General features: G+C 39.2%; 2 protein-coding genes across 18 annotated transcripts in view; one reads left to right on the top strand and one right to left on the bottom strand.

The window, feature by feature from the left end:
* The window catches only part of PIGN (phosphatidylinositol glycan anchor biosynthesis class N), a 105186-nt gene extending 94050 nt beyond the window's left edge, over nt 1-11136 (bottom strand). For 6 of the 8 annotated variants that reach the window (XM_058691896.1, XM_058691901.1, XM_058691902.1 and 3 more), the window contains exons 1-2: nt 11039-11136; nt 8955-9103 (exon numbers count right to left, since the gene is read on the bottom strand). The gene's annotated coding sequence lies outside the window, so the exon portion shown is untranslated. Of the gene's footprint in view, nt 1-8954; nt 9125-11021 lie in introns of all 8 variants that reach the window. The other 2 variants (XM_058691897.1, XM_058691898.1) reach the window with 2 other exon arrangements.
* A 549-nt stretch (nt 11137-11685) lies between these two features.
* RELCH (RAB11 binding and LisH domain, coiled-coil and HEAT repeat containing) overlaps nt 11686-18651 on the top strand; it is a 124812-nt gene continuing 117846 nt past the window's right edge. For 5 of the 10 annotated variants that reach the window (XM_058691891.1, XM_058691893.1, XM_058691890.1 and 2 more), the window contains exon 1: nt 11689-12467. In XM_058691891.1, the coding sequence (XP_058547874.1) occupies nt 11939-12467 (529 nt within the window). In that variant the 5' untranslated portion in view covers nt 11689-11938. Of the gene's footprint in view, nt 12468-18651 lie in introns of all 10 variants that reach the window. The other 5 variants (XM_058691892.1, XM_058691888.1, XM_058691887.1 and 2 more) reach the window with 3 other exon arrangements.

The following is an 18651-nucleotide window of genomic DNA, read 5'->3' as shown; positions in this document are numbered from 1 at the left end:
TCAGGGGCGCCTCAGTAGCTCAGTCAGTTGAGCTTCCAACTTTGGCTCAGGTCATGATCTCATGTTCTGTGAGTTCGAGCCCTGCATCAAGCCCTGTGCTGACAGCTCAGAGCCTAGAGCCTGCTTTGGATTCTGTCTCCCTCTCTCTCTCTGCCCCTCCCCAACTGGCACTCTGTCTCTGTCTCTCAAAAATAAATAAACATTAAAAAAATAAAAAAATAAAAGAAATTTGTCCATTTCATACAAATTGTTAAATTTATTGGTCTAAAATTATTCATAACATTTTATTAAATTATTCTCCTTTTTTCTATCCTCCAGTCCAGGACAGAGTCTATCAAATATCATATTGAGTTGTTTAAAGTAAGCCAATTTTCAAGCACTTAATTCATTTCAGTTAGATCTTAAACTCTAGTCAGAGCTAAAGTATACATGGTATATTTGAATATACAGAAACTCACACTGATTTAAATATCTCTTGTTTATCATGGAAAAATTAGTACTCTCTTTATCATGGTTACAAATAAGCAAACACCTAGATCACTTCTCACTTTCATTTGCATTTACAAATAACTCTCTGGACTTATCTTCTCTTTTTCCCATTGCTATTACACAGCTTTTCTGAATAGAGTAACAAAGTCTGTGTGTTAAAGGATCATATAAATTTTCTACTACCCAAAAGCTTATTTAAGTAGTGAAACAAAAATTTTATTTGAGAACTTTGACCTTCCTAGAGCTGTAATAGCCAAAATAAAAATTGTGCTGTTGTGTAAGAACAGCAGGATCCCAGTCATATCACTCCTTGTCTTAGTCTCCTTACTCCTAAAAAAAGACACCATCAGCCTGATTCTATGACAGGAGTCCAATGGAAAGTAACCAAGACATGTAAGGTACAAATGTAAAGTGCTAGGAATACTCTAAACAACTAAATTGTTGATTAAAGCAACTCAACTTTTATTTTTATTTTTCAAATGGAACTCAAAATAGCTGAGTTTACATTATTTTGAAAGAAAGTAATAGAAAAGAAAAAGGCATACTGTATTTTTCTATTCCAGTCAAGTCAACTTCATAACTCCTTGATTACGGACTTGGAATATTCATTATCACCAAATATTAATGACATACACACTGTATTTTTATTTAATATTTCTCAGTGTCCAGTTGGGTTCTATTTTCAAAAGAGCTTGTGTTTTTTACTTCTCCACATTCACAACCACCACAAAAGTTCATCATTTCCTCACCTGGACCACTTCAAAAACCTATAAATGGGTTTCCCCACTAAACTACATGATACAAATTTTTCCCTTCCTCAAAGTAATTATCATATATTGTACTCTACAAATCCTACTAAATTTCATTGGTGATTATATTTTATTCTAATTGGTCTTCAGGAATTTTATACACAGGTCTTAACCCCAAACTCACGTATTCCTAGCCTATTTTCAAGTGATCTTTATACTTAAATAATTTATTTCAATATAAGGAAAATAAGGTCAAATAAGGATATTAAAAAGAATTCCAGGAAGGAAGGCTCCTGGGTGGCTCAGTCCATTGAGCGTCCAACTCTTGATTTCAGTTCAGGTCATGGTCCCAGGGTAAAGGGATTGAGCCCTGTACTGGGCTCCATGCTGAGCATGGAGTCTGCTTAAGTTTCTCTCTCTCTCCCCCCCCCCTCAGGCCCTCCCCCCACTAAAATAAGAAAAATAATAAAGTAAAAAATTAAAATTAAAAAAAAAAAAAGAATTTCAGGGGCGCCTGGGTGACTCAGTCAGTTAAGTGGCCGACTTTGGCTCAGGTCACGATCTCACGGTCCATGAGTTTGAGCCCCACACTGGGCTCTTTGCTGACAGCTCAGAGCCTGGAGCCTGCTTCCTATTCTGTGTCTCCCTCTCTCTCTCTGCCCCTCTCCCACTCACACTCTGTCTCTCCCAAAAGTAAATAGACATTTAAAAAATTAAAAAAAAAAAAAAAGAATTTCAGGAAGGAAAAGCAAATGAGAATATAGCTGATACTTTTTTTCTTTAACATCATGTTAGAGATAACTACTTAATCAGGTAATAACTTGATTATGATCCATATCTCCACCAGAATGCAATGATACTGAATTTAGAATCTCACACCTCTTTTCCACAGAAAATTCCAATTAATAAATGCAGAAGGATTGAGGGAAAATATAAAATTACAACTAGGTAAACACCACAGTAATAGTTATTGCCACCAAGATCCATTGATAAATGCTAAACTTAGTGGGCGAAAGTTTGAAGCAAAACAGGATATTTGCAGTCTCAAAAGAATCTCTCCTAAATATATATTAATTGCAAAGGAAAAGGAGTAACTTACAATGGAGAAACCCCTCAGACATCACCACACCAGGGGGTCAAGGCTAACCTAACCAGTAATAAGATACATTAACATCATATAACCCTAATATGGTACACTAAGAAAGGCACGACATAGTATTTTTGGCAAAAGAATATGTGGTATACTTTCCAAAAATGCTAACCTCGATCTATTCAGGAGAGTGTATCAGACAGACTCAGATTGAGAAACAGTCCACAAAATAATGGACCAGTACTTTTCAAAAGTTTCATGGGCATAAGACACAATGAAAGACTGAGGAACTGTCATAGAATGGAGGCTGAAGAGACATAACTAAATACAATAAGGAAACCTGGATTGGATCCTGAGCCAGAAAATAAACAATAGTGGAAAACCTGGTGAATTTCAACTAAGAACGGTAGTTTAGTTGATAGTATTAGACAACTGTTAATGTCCTGGTGTTTGATAATTATACTGTAGTTCTATGTTCACATTAGGTGCAGTGGGTGAAGAGTAATAACACAATCACTCTCCGTAGTATTTTTGTAACTTCTCTACAGATCTAAAAATATTTCAAAATAAAAAGTAGAAAAAAATTACTTTGGAGCCTAAGCCTGTACTCAAAAGATAACACTGGCTAGAGCCAGAGTTGTAACCACCACAAATTTTATGGATAGCTGTGATTTCATGTAACCTTTGTTCTTGTAAATAAAGGTTATTTCCTAAGCTCACAGGCTTTAAGAGATTTAATGCTCACATCAGCGTCAACCATAATAAAAAGCTCATTATTTAAAGATGGTGTTTTGCAGTTCTCTCAGGCTTTTCTTCAGTTCACTCTTCTTTCAGCTTTTCCAACTGGATAATTTCGATTGGCCCCGGTTCCACATTCTTCTTTCCACCTGTCCAAATTTCTGTTGGATTCATCCAGTGAATGTTTCATTCCAATTATTGTACTTTTCAGCTTCAGTATGTCCATTTGGTTCTTCTTCATAATTCCTATCTCTTTATTGATGCTCTCATTATTCATGCATCACTTTCTGATTTTCTTTAGTTTTTGTGTCCATCATTTCCCTTGCGTATTTAAGCATATTTAAGACAGTTCACTGAAGTCTTTGTGTAATAAGTCCAAAGTCTAGACTTCCTCAAGAATCATTTCTGTTGATTTTTTTTTCCTTTGAATGAGCCATATTCGCCTGATTTCCTTCTGTGCCTTGGAATTTTTTGTTGAAAACTTGCATTTTTAATATTACAGTGTGGTAATCCTGGAAATCAGATTCTCCTCCTTCACCAGGGCTTACTTATGTTGAATTTTGATGGTGTCAGTCGTCTGTTTGTTTTGCTAAGCCTGACCAATTTCTCCTTGCATGGAGCTCACAGATCCACCAGATGTGGAAGGGACCTATTAGGTCTTTTCCCAGCATGCATTCCACGCATTTGGGGTTATACGTGGGGGAAGGGGGAATGTGAGACAAAAGTCGGCCTCTGCATTGGTCTCTCAGGAAGCCACCAGATCATAGTATTTTAAGAACAAAGTCCAAAGTAAATACCAGTAAGTCACACCAGGAATACAGGCCACAGTCCCCACAGGTGCTGCCCCTGCCGCATCAGTGAATGGAGATGGTAATCCAGTGGGTAAAAACACCACTGCGTTCTCTTACCAAAACCCAACTGCCCTTTTCTTCATTAAGCAGTCTGCTAGTTGCCATAAATATTGGATCAGATTCTAGAGTTCCAAAAAAGCCAATTCTACCACTCTTGGACAGCTTGTTTGTTTCAGTAGAGGAACTGTTCTTTTAAGGGCCATACTCAGCCATTTTCTATGATGTCATCTAGAGACTGTGTTAACTACTTTTGATAGCTAATAAAAATATAGAAACCTGCCATGTGAGGAGCAAATATTGCCAGTCAAAACTGTAAGAAAGTAGTTGAGACCTGCACGCAAGAGATTATCAGGTAAACTAGTAAGCTATGTAATTAACACTAGTTCATATGCTTCTTTATACTTAATATTTTGGGGTGTATATTTTTTTCAGCATGAGGTATGTCACTTCCAAGTGACAGCGGTATGTGACTTTACACGTGTCATGTAAAAACTAATTATCAAATTTCCTCATGGCCAGTAACCACCAGAGGTTGCTAGTTATGCAGATGATTCATGTTCAGCTGTACACTTGAGAAGAATTCACATTGTTTTCTTCATACCTAATGTCCTTTATCTGTTCCAGGATATCACAGTACAGTTACCTGTCATGCCTCCTTAGGCTTCTCTTGGTTGTGACAATTTCTCAGAGTTTGCTTGTTTTGAAGACTTGCAAGTTCTGAAGAGTACTAGTCAGGTATATCGTAGGAGGCTCCTCTCTTGGAATTTGATGTTTTTTTCATGGTTAATTAGAAGGGGGTTATGGATTTGGGGGAGGAAAACTCCATGTGTAAAATGCCGCTCTTATCACATATCAAGGGTGCATACCATCAACATGACTTATCACCATCGATATTAAACTTGATCATCTGGCTGAGGGAGCGTTTGTCAGGTTTCTCCACTATAAAGTTAATGATTTCCCCTCCCCTTTCATATTATGCTCTTTGGAAGGAACCCACTATGTGCAACCAATACTTACGGAATGAGGAGTTACGGGGAGTTATACTCTATCTACTAAGACCATCAAGCACCTACCTACATAAATTATTTGCAATTCTTCTACGCAGAAGATACACATTTTAAACTCAGTCAATTATGTGATTAAAAGCTGTCATTCTACAAGATTCGATTAACATTATAATCACCAATATTTCCATTCATGCTTTCCCCATTCTACTTAGAAATTAATTTTTACCAGTATATATGCAAAGTCCTTATTCCTTTTATGAGCGTATTCTAGCCAGCACTATCAAAAAAATTTGTAAGTTATTTAAATATTTAGGCACACATGTATTCTATTATAACTATGCTACAATTCATTTGAAAATTATCCTGATAGACGTTGTCCCCGATTGTCATTACTACAAAGAATTCTGCAATTTTGCATATCTCTCCTGGTAAAATTGGGAGATTTTCAGAAGACAAACAGAATGATGATTCATTACAAAATTAATTTGGTGGATTGCAATTACCTTTTTCTCTTTTAAATAAAATGAAATAGAAGGGAATATGATAGGATAGAGAATACATCACAATAAGGTACTTCAGAAGCAGTAAGGTAAAGGATTGTTTTGAAAAAGTATTGTTAATTTTTCCCTATGTATGTGCATGTATACGAATATAGCACACTGTAGTGAAATATCTATTTCAAACTATTTTATGTACACATAAGTTTGAAAACCATCTCTGTTAAGTGGAATTGCTGGAATAAACTGTATTCTCAACTTGACAAGATAGTAGCAAAGTGTCAATCACAATTTAGATGCATACCGGCAGTATATGAGATTCCCATTTTCTCTAAATCCCCACGATTGACTGGCACTATCCTATTTACCTTAAGCCAATCTAAACAGGATGAAATGGCATCCTGTGGTTTGGGCATCTATTTGCCTTATTACTAGTGAGCATGAACATCTTTTCATGTTTTTACTGGCCAGTGGGGTTTCCTATCTTTTCAACTGTGTGTGTCTATATCTTTTGATCAAATAGGATTATAGTTGTTGGTCTTATTTCTTTGACTTGTACATTATATTATATGCAGGTGTATGTGTGTGTGTGTCTACATATAGATAGAAATATGTATATACTTACATAAAAATTGTGGTGGTTTTTGTTAAATAGAAGTTTTAGAAGTTTAATGCAGCGTAATTCACCAAATTTATCCTGTCTGGACTGAACTTTTCTGTGTTTTCTACGAGAAAATTTCTCTTGTCTTATGTCGCATAAAAATCGTTTTAAATTTTTTTCACCTGTCATTATCTAGAATGTATTTGTATATGGTGTGAGATAGAGCTCTAATTTTACGTTTTTAACGAATGGACAGAAGCACTAGTATAGTTACCACTTTAGAATGTATTAAGATAAATTCCACATCAGATACAAATACAGGCAACAAATTTTAAATTCAATTCTTGTCTTCGGGTATTCGTAATAAAAACTGGAAACAATATCTAACAAAAGGAACAGATACAGTTTTTATTCATAATGAAATACCCTACAGCATTGAAAATTAGTTAAGCCCACACCTATGCCAAGGACATACCTCACAAATATAAAAATTGATAAAGAAAAATTTTAAAGGGATTGGCTGTCCTTTTCTCCCCAACACAGCCAAATTTTTTGAAAATAATATGATCTCTTTTTCCTTGATCATCTAAATCTCAAACAAATGGAGCCTTTGTTTCCATTACATCAGAGAAAGAGAGAGCTTCCACTAACGTAATGTAGCCAATATTGTAAAATCCAGTGGCTTTCAGTCTTCCATCTTCCGTTCAGTTTGTGTCTATTGACCATGATCTCTTTCTTAAATAGCTCTCATTTCTTGGCTGTTGTGGACATTCCTCCAGTTTTCCTTCTACTTCTCTGTCCAAAGAAGAATGGTCTCTGTCTGGTAATTGCGTTTTAGAGTTACTCAAAACTTGATCTTAGGCTTTTATTCTCACTTTTATACTTCCTATTGTTTTTAAGATTTTATTTTTAAGTAATCTTGATACCCAATGTTGGGCTCAAACTCACAACCCCGAGATCAAGAGTCTCATGCTCCACCAACTGAGCCAGCCAGGCACCCCTCCGTCCGTGTAGGCTTTTTTGATCCACCCTTGGCTTCAGCTCGCACCTATATGCAAGCCTTACAAACAGCTCCAAATCCTTATATGTAACTCCAACCTTAACACAACCACTTGAGACACAAACTGAATTATGTTTAAAACCAAACTCACGATATCCCCCGTGAACCCTGTTTAGGTAGTAACCCTCCTACCTCCTTAGTGTTTACAGTCTCAGGGGATGGCACCACCTTGCACTCAGGTACACAAGAGAACCAGCAGTCATTCTTTACAACTTTTCCCTGTATAGCCACATATTACTTTTTGATTTTGCTTTTTTCAAAATGCAAATCTGGACATCTCTCCCCTTGTGTAAAACCCTTCAGGGCCTCTCTCCCATCCTAATCAAGACTAGAAGCCTTAATATGATTAACAAGGTGTTACAGGGACTGGCCTCTGCCTCCCTTTCTAGCCTTGCCTCATGACACTCCCCCTTGCTTTAAGGCATCTCGCCACATTGGTCTTTTTCATTTAAGTGGCCTATGCTTCCCACTGTTATAGACCTCTGCATAATTCGCACTTCCAACCCACCCTCCATCCTCTCTCACTCCATTGTTTCATGACATCTACTTGCATTTTCAAGCATTACTTCCTCAGGGACTATGCAGTCCAAACCAAAACCCAAAACCAGTACTTCAGTTTGTTAGTACGTAGCTTTGTCCTTTATGATTTGGATTAATGTCTGTCTCTATCACTTAACCATAATTCCATGACAGCAAGACAGGGTTTCTCCAGCACTCATTTGCTTAGTAAAGACTCAAATGTTTGCTGAATAAATTACTTAGGATTATCGTTTCAAATGTACATGTAATACACACTATAGCCACTAGAGGCTGCCTTGCTTCTCTTTTTATTCCTCCAGAAAACGGGAACTATGAAGATTCAGGATACTTAAAAAAACAAAACAAAATAAAACAAAACACCAAAGTTTTATGCTTAAGTCACTTACTATACATAAAATGGCAGTGATTCCAAAATATCATCCTTTACATACTACCTATTTTATTATTGCCCAGCACATGTATATTAAATAACATTATGACTTAATATTTCTCTTTAAAGAGAATAACATTTTATTCAGATTTATTGAAAAAGAAAACTCTGTCATCGTTGAATCATTTGGAAACCTCTCAAAATAAATGAATAACTACAAAAAATTTTAAAACACCTACATATCCATGTTCCAATAAAAGTGATTTAGCTTATTCCTGTGGAATATTTACCATGCATTGAAAAACCATTAAAAAATTAGCCATTTCTAAAACTTTAATCAACCAAAAATTTGCATTTAAAATGTTATTTGTGGTTATTTTAAGACTATTAAAGGGGCGCCTGGGTGGCGCAGTCGGTTAAGCGTCCGACTTCAGCCAGGTCACGATCTCGCGGTCCGTGAGTTCGAGCCCCGCGTCAGGCTCTGGGCTGATGGCTCGGAGCCTGGAGCCTGTTTCCGATTCTGTGTCTCCCTCTCTCTCTGCCCCTCCCCCGTTCATGCTCTGTCTCTCTCTGTCCCAAAATAAATAAAAAACGTTGAAAAAAAAAATTTAATAAAAATAAAAAAAAAAGAAGAAATATCTTAAAAAAAAAAAGACTATTAAAGCCAAAAATTATTTTTAAGCCCTAAAATATTTGAACTGTTTAAAAGAAAAAACAATATTTAACATTTCACTGCTAAGATACAAGCTTCGATGACTGTCCTCATTATTCAATGAAACTTTAGCCGTAAAGACCTACTACACTAATGCAAATTTTGCTAAGTAGAAAATTTCCCAACCACATTCATAATAAATTATCGTAAGTAGCGATCAGCAATTATTAATATTCTGGTTTGTGCCACTTCTTAAACATTTTTATTGATAATTAAACCTTTGTGTATTGCGGAAAAGAAAAGTACTTACTGAAAAGATGGCCAGTTGATGTGTTGTGGTCTTGAAAGGTCATATAAACAAGTCCATGATTACAGGTTGTGAAGAAGAATCAGGAAACTACAGATTTGTATAGGAAGTCAATCATGGAAGCAATTCTACATCCAACTTCTTACAGCTCTCTGAGAAGACATATTTTAAATCTGTTTTCAAGTTACATTTTGGAAATCAGACCCTAAATTAAAGATATTCCCTTTGCACCCTACTGCCTTGTTTTTTTTTTCCAGCTTTAGCTACTAAATAGTTAATATTTTTTTTTATTTTTAAAAACCTCTCAAATATTTTCAATATATACTAATATTGCACTACTTGAAAACTGACTATAGTAACAACATTTATGGTGTACTAGGTACCAAGCACTGTGACAAGCACATTCCTAATTGTGTACTTTCATTACCCCCTTGACAGACAGATGTTAAGGGAGACTGAGAGAAGTTAAGTAATTTTTTTAAAGTCTCGCAGCAAATAATAGGTAGAACTGGGATGTAAACTCTGGGCTCTCCTACGTAATAAGCAAAAGCCTCTTCAGGGACCCTAAGTGCAGGAGATTCAAAAAACTCCATTACAGAGATGGAAATACTGTATGTAAATAATCCATTTCCAATAATGCCCTTTCCATGCCAATCACTAGTCCCGCCCATTCCTCCATTCCAGAAATTGATTCCCTTTCAATCTCTCTGGAAAATTCAATTACAGTAAATATCAGCAATACTTTGTGCTAATAAATAGTAACAGGATACAGCATTAGCTATTTTGATACTATTTTCCTAAGATCGGGGATCTTTTTTTCATATTTTTCTACAATGTATAGCACAGAAAAATATTTAGAATTTGAACATCAGCAGCTAACGTTCTATAAAAAATATTTTGAGGGGCGCCTGGGTGGCTCAGTCGGTTGAGCATCTGACTTCAGCTCAGGTGGTGATCTTGCAGTCCGTGAGTTCGAGCCCCGCGTCGGGCTCTGTGCTGACAGCTCAGAGCCTGGAGCCTGTTTCAGATTCTGTGTCTCCCTCTCTCTCTGCCCCTCCCCCGTTCATGCTCTGTCTCTCTCTGTCTCAAAAATAAAGGTTAAAAAAAAATTTTTTTTAATAAATAAATAAATAAATAAATAAATAAAAAACATTTTGAATTCTGAAGTACTAACAGTATCAAAAAAAAAAAAAAAAAAACTTCTAGCAAAAACAAAAGAAAAAAAACCCCAAAGCCTCATTCAAATGAAAATCTTAGTTTACTGAGTCTGGGTAAACTGAAAGCCTACACTTAACTGTTGGCATACTTTTACACGTAAACCAATAACCTGACCTATGGTTATATAAGAATGCTCTATTTTTATTTTTCCACAGAGCTAAAGGAGATACTTTACTGCTTCCATGTAACGTGTAACTTGCCTGATAACACAATTACTGCCACCTATTTATTTTGGTGCTTACAGGGAGCTATACAGACAGAGAGGAAATTTAAAACCTTGCAAAAGCGGCAATCTATGGGTGAAGAAAATAGAAGCTCTTAGGAATAGCGTTCCAATGCTGTCGACTAGAAACTAACAGCCCTTTACCCCTCGCACGGTAATCAGGGAGTGACATAGAAGATAAACGTGGAACTTCCAAACTTAGTATACTCTAGGTGCTAACATTTGATAAAGGAAATTAAAAGTGTCCAAAGCATCCAAGCTTTAAAATAATTACGTTCCACAGTCAATACCTTATTTCCAGCCTAAATGGCCAAGTCAGAAAGACTGCAAGGCATAGCGGGAGAAGAATGGCTTTGGACATAAGAAAACGGACTCTAAAGTTCCTCGCAATACTTCCTAGTGGAGTTGACTTGACCAAGCCATTGAACGTTTCTAGACTTCAGTTTACTTAGCTCTCTGCTGATGGGGCTGCAATTGTGCAAACTGGGTTTTAAATCCTAAGTGCTCATTGAGCCCCTCAGAGCTTGTTACACAAGCCGAGGCTTTAAGAATATTTATCCGCAGATCCAAGGAAATCCAAAACCCAGAGTTCTACAGTCCAGTTACTTTCTCCACCTCCCACACCCCACCCTTTTGTGGCACCAACTCGGTGGCTAGAAGGCGGTCTTCCAGAAGTTCCAGCAGCCGGTGGCCAGGCCTCCAGAGCGGACAGTCACTTGGCTGGGAAAGGAAGAGAAAGGATGTCAAATTCTAACAACTGTCCTTGGCACCTGCTACACGTGCGAGGGCAATGTCACCGCCCGGCAGCAAACAAGAGCAACAATAAAGTGAAAAGTATTACGGAAGCAGCGTGTCCGCAGGCGTGAGGCCAGTTTTGGAGCCACCACACCTCTGCGCTCTGGTCCCCGGGCTTACCTGGGGCTTAAGCCGGCTTACGCGTAATCTCGGGAATGAGTCCTCTTCCGCGCAAAGGCAGGAGCCAGCTCTCCTGCAGAGTTACCCTCTGCCCCTTCAAAGGACAGCCAAGAGAACGTTCCTAAGCCACCGTCATAACTGCCCCTCAACCGCGGAACGCCCCCGAAACCTACCTGCCCAGGGGCTGCTCTCGCGATAATTCTAGGGCCCGTCCTTCGTAACTCCAGTCCCTCCCTCCTCCTCTGGCCAATCAAACAGGAGTGTGGGCGGAGTTTTGCCTTTGAGTTGGGAGCGGGCCTTTCAATCTTTGCTCTCTGGCGTTAGAACGGGCGGGGCTGGGGCGGGGCTGGGGCGGGGCGAGGGGGCAGGACATGCACTCTTTCTCGCGAGACTGAAGACCAGGAAGACGCCTGCAGAGCCCCGCTGCTGGTGCAGCAGTGGCTGAGGCAGCGGGTGCTGCTGCATCCGGACCTCCTGCCTCAGAGTCTCCTCCTAGTCTCCGGGTGGGGAGGTGGGACGTGGCCAGGCCAAGGTTGTGGTAGTGCGCAGTGCCCGCTGCGGCTTAGAGGGAATTGAGGCTGAGGCCTGTCAGAGCCAGTCAGGGAGGCGCCCACAGTCCTGACAGGATAAGATGGCGGCGATGGCGCCTGGAGGTGGTGGCAGTGGTGGCGGCGGTGTGAATCCATTCCTCAGCGATTCGGACGAGGACGACGACGAGGTAGCGGCGACCGAGGAGCGGCGGGCAGGACTTCGGCTGGGTTCCGGGAGCGGCCTAGATCCTGGCTCTGCGGACTCGCTGTCGCCCCAGGATCCCGTGGCCTTAGGGAGCAGTGCGCGGCCAGGGCTCCCTGGGGAGGTGTCGGCGGCTGCGGTGGCACTGGGGGGCTGTGGGGAGACCCCTGCCCGCTTGTCCATTGACGCGATCGCGGCTCAGCTGTTGCGCGATCAATACTTGCTGACCGCTCTGGAGCTGCACACCGAGCTGTTAGAGAGTGGCCGCGAACTGCCTCGGCTGCGCGACTACTTCTCCAATCCGGGCAACTTCGAGAGGCAGAGTGGGACCCCGCCGGGGATGGGGGCGCCGGGGATCCCTGGAGCAGCTGGCATTGGAGGCGCAGGAGGTCGGGAACCGAGTACGACGTCTGGCGGGGGACAGCTCAGTAAGTGAACGCAGCCTGTCTGTCCGGCGGGGTGGTTGAGATTGTCGGGCAGGTAGTGAGCATTAGAAACGTCGTAGAGAGAGAGCTGGAAAGAGTGGGAGTCTTTGCGGTGGAAGCAAAAGGATCTGGCAGCGACTCTTCTCTCTTGTGTGCCTCCCACCTTGGGCTGGTCTTGCATTTGCTCCTGGGTTCGTTCCCCTGTTGGCGTCGGTATCTAAAATATCCAGTTTCCAGTTCGCTGGCTGTTACGGGGCTACAGAAGGCTCCCTTGCAAACTGGCTTATCGCCTTAGTCATTTTTTTCCTTTTCCTCTAATCTCCTGAATCACCACTACCTGGAAACTGTGTTTCTTAAATTGCATGCAGTAAGTCTTTGACTCAAAGTCAAGCGAGAGCAAAGAATGGGAAGGAAATGTTCTCTCCGCAAAGTCAGATCCTCTGAACACCCTTTGTGTTTGGAATGGCTTTCGCACTCAAAAATTGGATTTCCTGCCGCACAAAATGTGTTCTGTTTAAGTCCTTTCAGTTCCATTTCGATGCCTTAATATCAGTAGTTTCCAAAATTGCGAGAAATCTAAAGAGCAGGGCGGTCGAGTTCTGCCTGTAGTCTGTCTCGTGATGCCACCACCTCGCAGGCTTTTTTTTTTTTTTCTCTGCATCACGTAGGAATTTACCTTTTTACCAAGTTATAATCATTCTTAGCACGATAAAGTAATTGTTTACCCCATCTGGTGTGTATTTATAAGCGTTTCTTATGGCTTGAAAACCTACTCTGGAGGATGTATTCTGCATTACCGGTATCCTCTTCTGGCCGGCAACTTAGATTTTCCCTTACCAAGGGTGTGAGAAGTTTTAGTGTGTCAGATGAGGTCAACCGGAATTTACGAAGAAAGGTTAAATGTACGATCTTTAAACTGCAGCGCAATTGATTGTTTTGTCTCTCCGTTCGCCTGGCGCCAGAGAATTCTGTTGCCAAATCTAGACACGGTGCAAGTGCAAAGAGTGCATTTCCCATCAAGGTAAATCCTAGGCAGACTTCTCTCTTTGCTACGAAATTTTCTCAGTAGGTACAACGTCCTTCCTCAGTATGTAGGATAATCTTCTTTTCAGGAAGAGCTGTTCTCGTTGCTGGCCAGCCTAAATGTCTTCTTTGTAAATGCTTCCCCCTCCTCCCCCCCCCCCCATGTTTAGTTAGTTGCTTGTGTCTTTTTTTTCCCCCCTCAGTGGCTTATTTCATTGTACTACTTGCATATGTAAACTGCGGTCTTTAATTGTTTTGTATTTGGTTTGTTGACAGCATCATTTTTCTCTGTTAGATAGGTACTTCTTGAGGGACCTCTTTATACTCTTCACACTTTGTATAGTCCCTAGCCTATTGTTGAACGTGACTTAATTACATCTGCTGTTTTTCTACTCTATTAATATAATGAAATAGGTTATTCTTTACTTTGTGACTTCGTTCTAGTTGAATTTCTTAGCCTACCTTATTGCAGCTTGATATCACTGTTAATAGTGAAAATTTCTCTTAGAAATAGTTATATTTAGGGGCGCCTGGGTGGCGCAGTCGGTTAAGCGTCCGACTTCAGCCAGGTCACGATCTCGCGGTCCGTGAGTTCGAGCCCCGCGTCGGGCTCTGGGCTGACGGCTCGGAGCCTGGAGCCTGTTTCCGATTCTGTGTCTCCCTCTCTCTGCCCCTCCCCCGTTCATGCTCTGTCTCTCTCTGTCCAAAAAATAAATAAAAAACGTTGAAAAAAATTTAAAAAAAAAAAAAAAAAAAAAAAAAAAAAAAAAAAAAAAAAAAAAAAAAAAAAAGAAATAGTTATATTTAGGGGGGCCGGAGTGGCTCAATCAGTGGAGCATCTGACTTCGGCTTAGGTCATGATCTCATGGTTCGTGGGTTCGAGCCAGACATCGGGCTCCTTGCTGTCAGAGCAGAGTCTGCTTCGGAGCCTCTGTCCCCCTCTCTCTCTGCTCCTCCCCTGCTCACTCTCTCTCTCTCTCTCAAAAATGAATAAACACTTAAAAACAAAAAGTTGTATTTTTGATTGCAACTCTAAGTAGTATTTTTTTTTTAATTTTTTTTTTAAGTTTATTTATTTTTGAGACAGAGAGAGACAGAGCATGAATGGGGGAGGGTCAGAGAGAGGGAGACACAGAATCGGAAGCAGGCTCCAGGCTCTGAGCCATCAGCCCAGAGCCTGACTTGGGGCTCGAACTCACAGACTGCGAGATCGTGACCTGAGCCGGAGTCGGACGCTTAACCGACTGAGCCACCCAGGCGCCCCACTAAGTAGTATTTTCAAGTGAATACAAAGGACATGAACAAAAAAGAAAAAAGTAAAAATTATCGGTAATCTCACCAATGATATTTGCCTTTCCTGTCTTTTCCATTCATATATATTAAAAAACTAACATTGGATTAAATTATTTTGTATAGCTTTATGTTATTTGACAGACACTTTTTTATCATCAACTTTGATATAAGATGGCATACAACAAAATGCACCTATTTTAAAGTGTATAGTTTGATGAGTTTTGAAAAACTAATCACTATTGCAATTAAAATATAGAACATTTTTATCATCCTCAGAATTTCTTCATATTTCTTTGCATTATATCCCCAGTCCCACCTTTAGACCTCCACTGATCACTATGTAACAATTTTGCAGCCTGGGCACTATCAAAATTTTGGGCCTGATAATTCTAGAATGTTTAACAGGATCTCTGGCCTCTTTATCCACACTAGATGCCTGTAGCAACCATTCCTACCCCATCTCTCAAGTTGTGACAACCAAAATGTCTCCAGCATTGTCCAGGGAATGGGAGGCCAACATTCCCCAGATTAGGAACCACTTCTATACATAAGTTTTGCCGGCTCTAAAATTTCATATAAATGGAATCATGGAGCACATATATTCTTTTCTGTATGGTTTCTTTTTGCATAAACACATATTTTCATTTCATTTGGATAATACCTAAGAATACAATTGTTGGGTCATATAGTTACTATATACTTAAGTTTATAAGAAGCTGTCAAACTATTTTCCAAAGTGGTTGTACCATTTAGAATTCCCATCACCAGTGTATGAGAGTTCCACATCCCCTAAACACTATTTTCAGGCTTTTTATTCAACTTCTTCTATGAGAGATTGGTGGTATCGCATGTGTTGTATTGGTTTTTTTTTTCTTTTTCCCCAAATGTTTATTTATTTATTTTTGAGAGAGAGAGCAGGGGAGGGGCAGAAGGAGAGAGAGGATCCCAAGCAGGCTCCTGCTGTCAGCACAGAGCCAGACATGGGGCTGGAGCCCAGGAACCTTGAGATCATGACCTGAGCTGAAATCAAGAGTTGATCGCTTAACCAAATGAGCCACCCAGGCGCCCCTCATTATGGTTTTAATTTTTGTTTCCCTGAGAACTAGTGATGCTGAACTCCCTTTTCCTGAGCTTTTTGCCATTAGTATATTTTCTTTTGTGAGAAATGTCTGTTCATGTCTTTAACTGGATTTTTAAATTAGGTTTTATATATTCTGGACCCAAGTCCTTTATTAATATGTGTTTTGCAAATATTTTTCCCAGTATGGTTTGCATGTCATTTTTTAAATTTCTTCCAGGTCCAGTTAATCAAGTTTTTTCTTTAATGATTCATGTTTTTTGTGTCCTAATGAGAAATATTTGCCAATCCCAAAGTTGCAGAAATTTTCTCCTACATTTTCTTCTAGAAGTTTTATGGTTTTAGCTTTTGCATTTAGGTCTGTGATGGCAAGACTGCACTTCAATTAAGGTTATAAAAAAAAAGAACTATTTCTTAAATATTCTTTCTATAAATGTGCAATCATAGCACAAGCTTTAGTACAGTTTAAATACAAGTGCGTTGTATATATCAAAATATCAGTGCCTATAAATTTCTTAATCTAGTTAGAAAATAGATAAATGCTAAAGTAAGTCTGTAAGACTGCGCTTAGTACCATGTTTTGAAGATTTTGACTAAGCTCTGGAATCCACAAATTGTATTTTAGGAATTCAGAGGATAAGTGTTCCTCTAGGATTGGACTACTGCCTGTTTTTAAAGATCCCCTATGTTCAAGTTTAGTGTGTTGATTATTGCTAACTGGATTATGATTTTATAATGCTCAATAAGAACGTTTTGGTTGATTATACAGTGTAAAAATTGATAGTTTGGATTATCTAAAACATTAAGTTATTTTTGTTTCTTTTTTGTATATATTTTGATTGATATATATCAATCTGAAAATTTATCATACTTTGGAATATTAAATATGTAACCAAAAGTAGTTTCTTTCATTGACGTCTAAAAACAGTTTAATTTTGCAAGATCTACTGAATTATTTACCTAAAAGTCTGTTGACCTTAGGTAAATATAGTATGATAGTGCTTTTAAAATACTTAAAGAAGTCTTCATACTGTATTTAATCTTTTTTTCTTGACTGAAAGAGTAATCCATGTTTATAAAACATTCAAATGGTAGAAGAATTTTATGGTTTGAACAGACACACATCATTTATATTTTTTCTCTGTATTTTTGCCAATTGGGCCAGAATAAACTTCCATTTAGTAATTGTTTTGCTTTTCGATTAGATTGCAAGATAAAAATTGTGGCAATGTCATTGATTAACACTGAGCAGATTGTAGTATCTTTGCCAGAGGGATGCTGGTTCCGTTTTGAAGTCTTAGAGCACTAATCAAAATTGGACTGTAAGTCAGAGATGAGCCCAACTTTTTTTTTTTTTTAGTAGAGACAGTAGGTGATCAGACGGAGAAGACAAATGACTTAATGCCAGTCAGTGATGGATTTCTTTTATTCTGTATTTACCATGTCTTCAAGGTTTTTTTTTTAAATTTTTTAAAAATGTTTATTTTTGAGAGAGAGAGAGAGAGAGAGGGAGAGAGAGAAAGAGATAGAGTGCAAGTAGGGGAGGGGCAGAGAGAGGGAGCCACAGAATCTGAAGCAGGCTTCAGGCTCCGAGCCGTCAGCACAAAGCCCGACCCGGGGCTCAAACCCACAAACCACGAGATCATGACCTGACCTGAAGTTGGACTCCCAACCAACTGAGCCACCCAGGCACCCTACCATGTCTTCAAGTTTTTATAAGGTAGCTTGTCAAGAGGCAGTCATTTATGATTGTGATAATTTCACTTGTGAGTCTACAGCTCTCTTGAGTCATTTTCCTCCTTTTCAAAGTTTTCTGTTTCATGATCCTACCTGTCTTTTCTCAGAATTCTCAGAGTGCATATCTCACTGTGTTCAGTATTCCTTTTTCAGTATCACCAATGCTAAGCTGTCATGATGACAGTCTTCCAACGTTCCCATCTTTTTCACTTTACAAAGTACTTCCTCCCTCGTTAGGTTGAAATTGGGTTTAGTGCTTCCTCTGGCTTCTGAGAGAAAATATCAGTAAATATTGCTAAAATATATATTTCCAGGGGCGCCTGGGTGGCGCAGTCGGTTAAGCGTCCGACTTCAGCCAGGTCACGATCTCGCGGTCCGTGAGTTCGAGCCCCGCGTCAGGCTCTGGGCTGATGGCTCGGAGCCTGGAGCCTGCTTCCGACTCTGTGTCTCCCTCTCTCTCTGCCCCTCCCCCGTTCATGCTATGTCTCTCTCTGTCCCAAAAATAAATAAAAAACGTTGAAAAAAAATTTTTTTTTTAAAATAAAAAATAAAATAAAATAAAATATATATTTCCAAACTGTTTCAATAAAATAATTTATTAGTTTCACTGCTTTTAGCGAATGAGACTTTCCGCTATTGTCTAGACCATATACGTTCCTAAATTTATCTGTTGTGTAACTGGCATTTTTCTTGCCAATGCCTTTCTTGTAGTTTCAAAAGTAGTCACATAGTCTCACTGGCTAGCACGGTGACTTGAATATAGTTGCTATTCAATATCTTATGTTGATCAATATATTTATTAACTTGTATAATCAGTTAGGATTGTGGGAATCCAAAAGATGTTTAATGCAGGTCCTTGAGCTTATGTTCTTGGTGAAAAGGCAGCAGGACTAACACATGAAAAAGCTATAGAACAGTGACACAAATAATAGTGTAAACATTCAGATATAGAAAAATTATTGCTGATTGTGATGATGAAATGGTATTTGTGGAGAAAGTGGAATTTTGAATAAATAGTAACTTTATTATTTGGCCATATTTAGACTCTTTATCGTG

This window comes from Neofelis nebulosa, chromosome 11, assembly GCF_028018385.1.
Source record: "Neofelis nebulosa isolate mNeoNeb1 chromosome 11, mNeoNeb1.pri, whole genome shotgun sequence".
Lineage (NCBI taxonomy): Eukaryota > Metazoa > Chordata > Mammalia > Carnivora > Felidae > Neofelis > Neofelis nebulosa.
The sequence above is the reverse complement of the archived record's forward strand: the minus strand, read 5'-3'. Positions and strand labels throughout refer to the sequence as shown.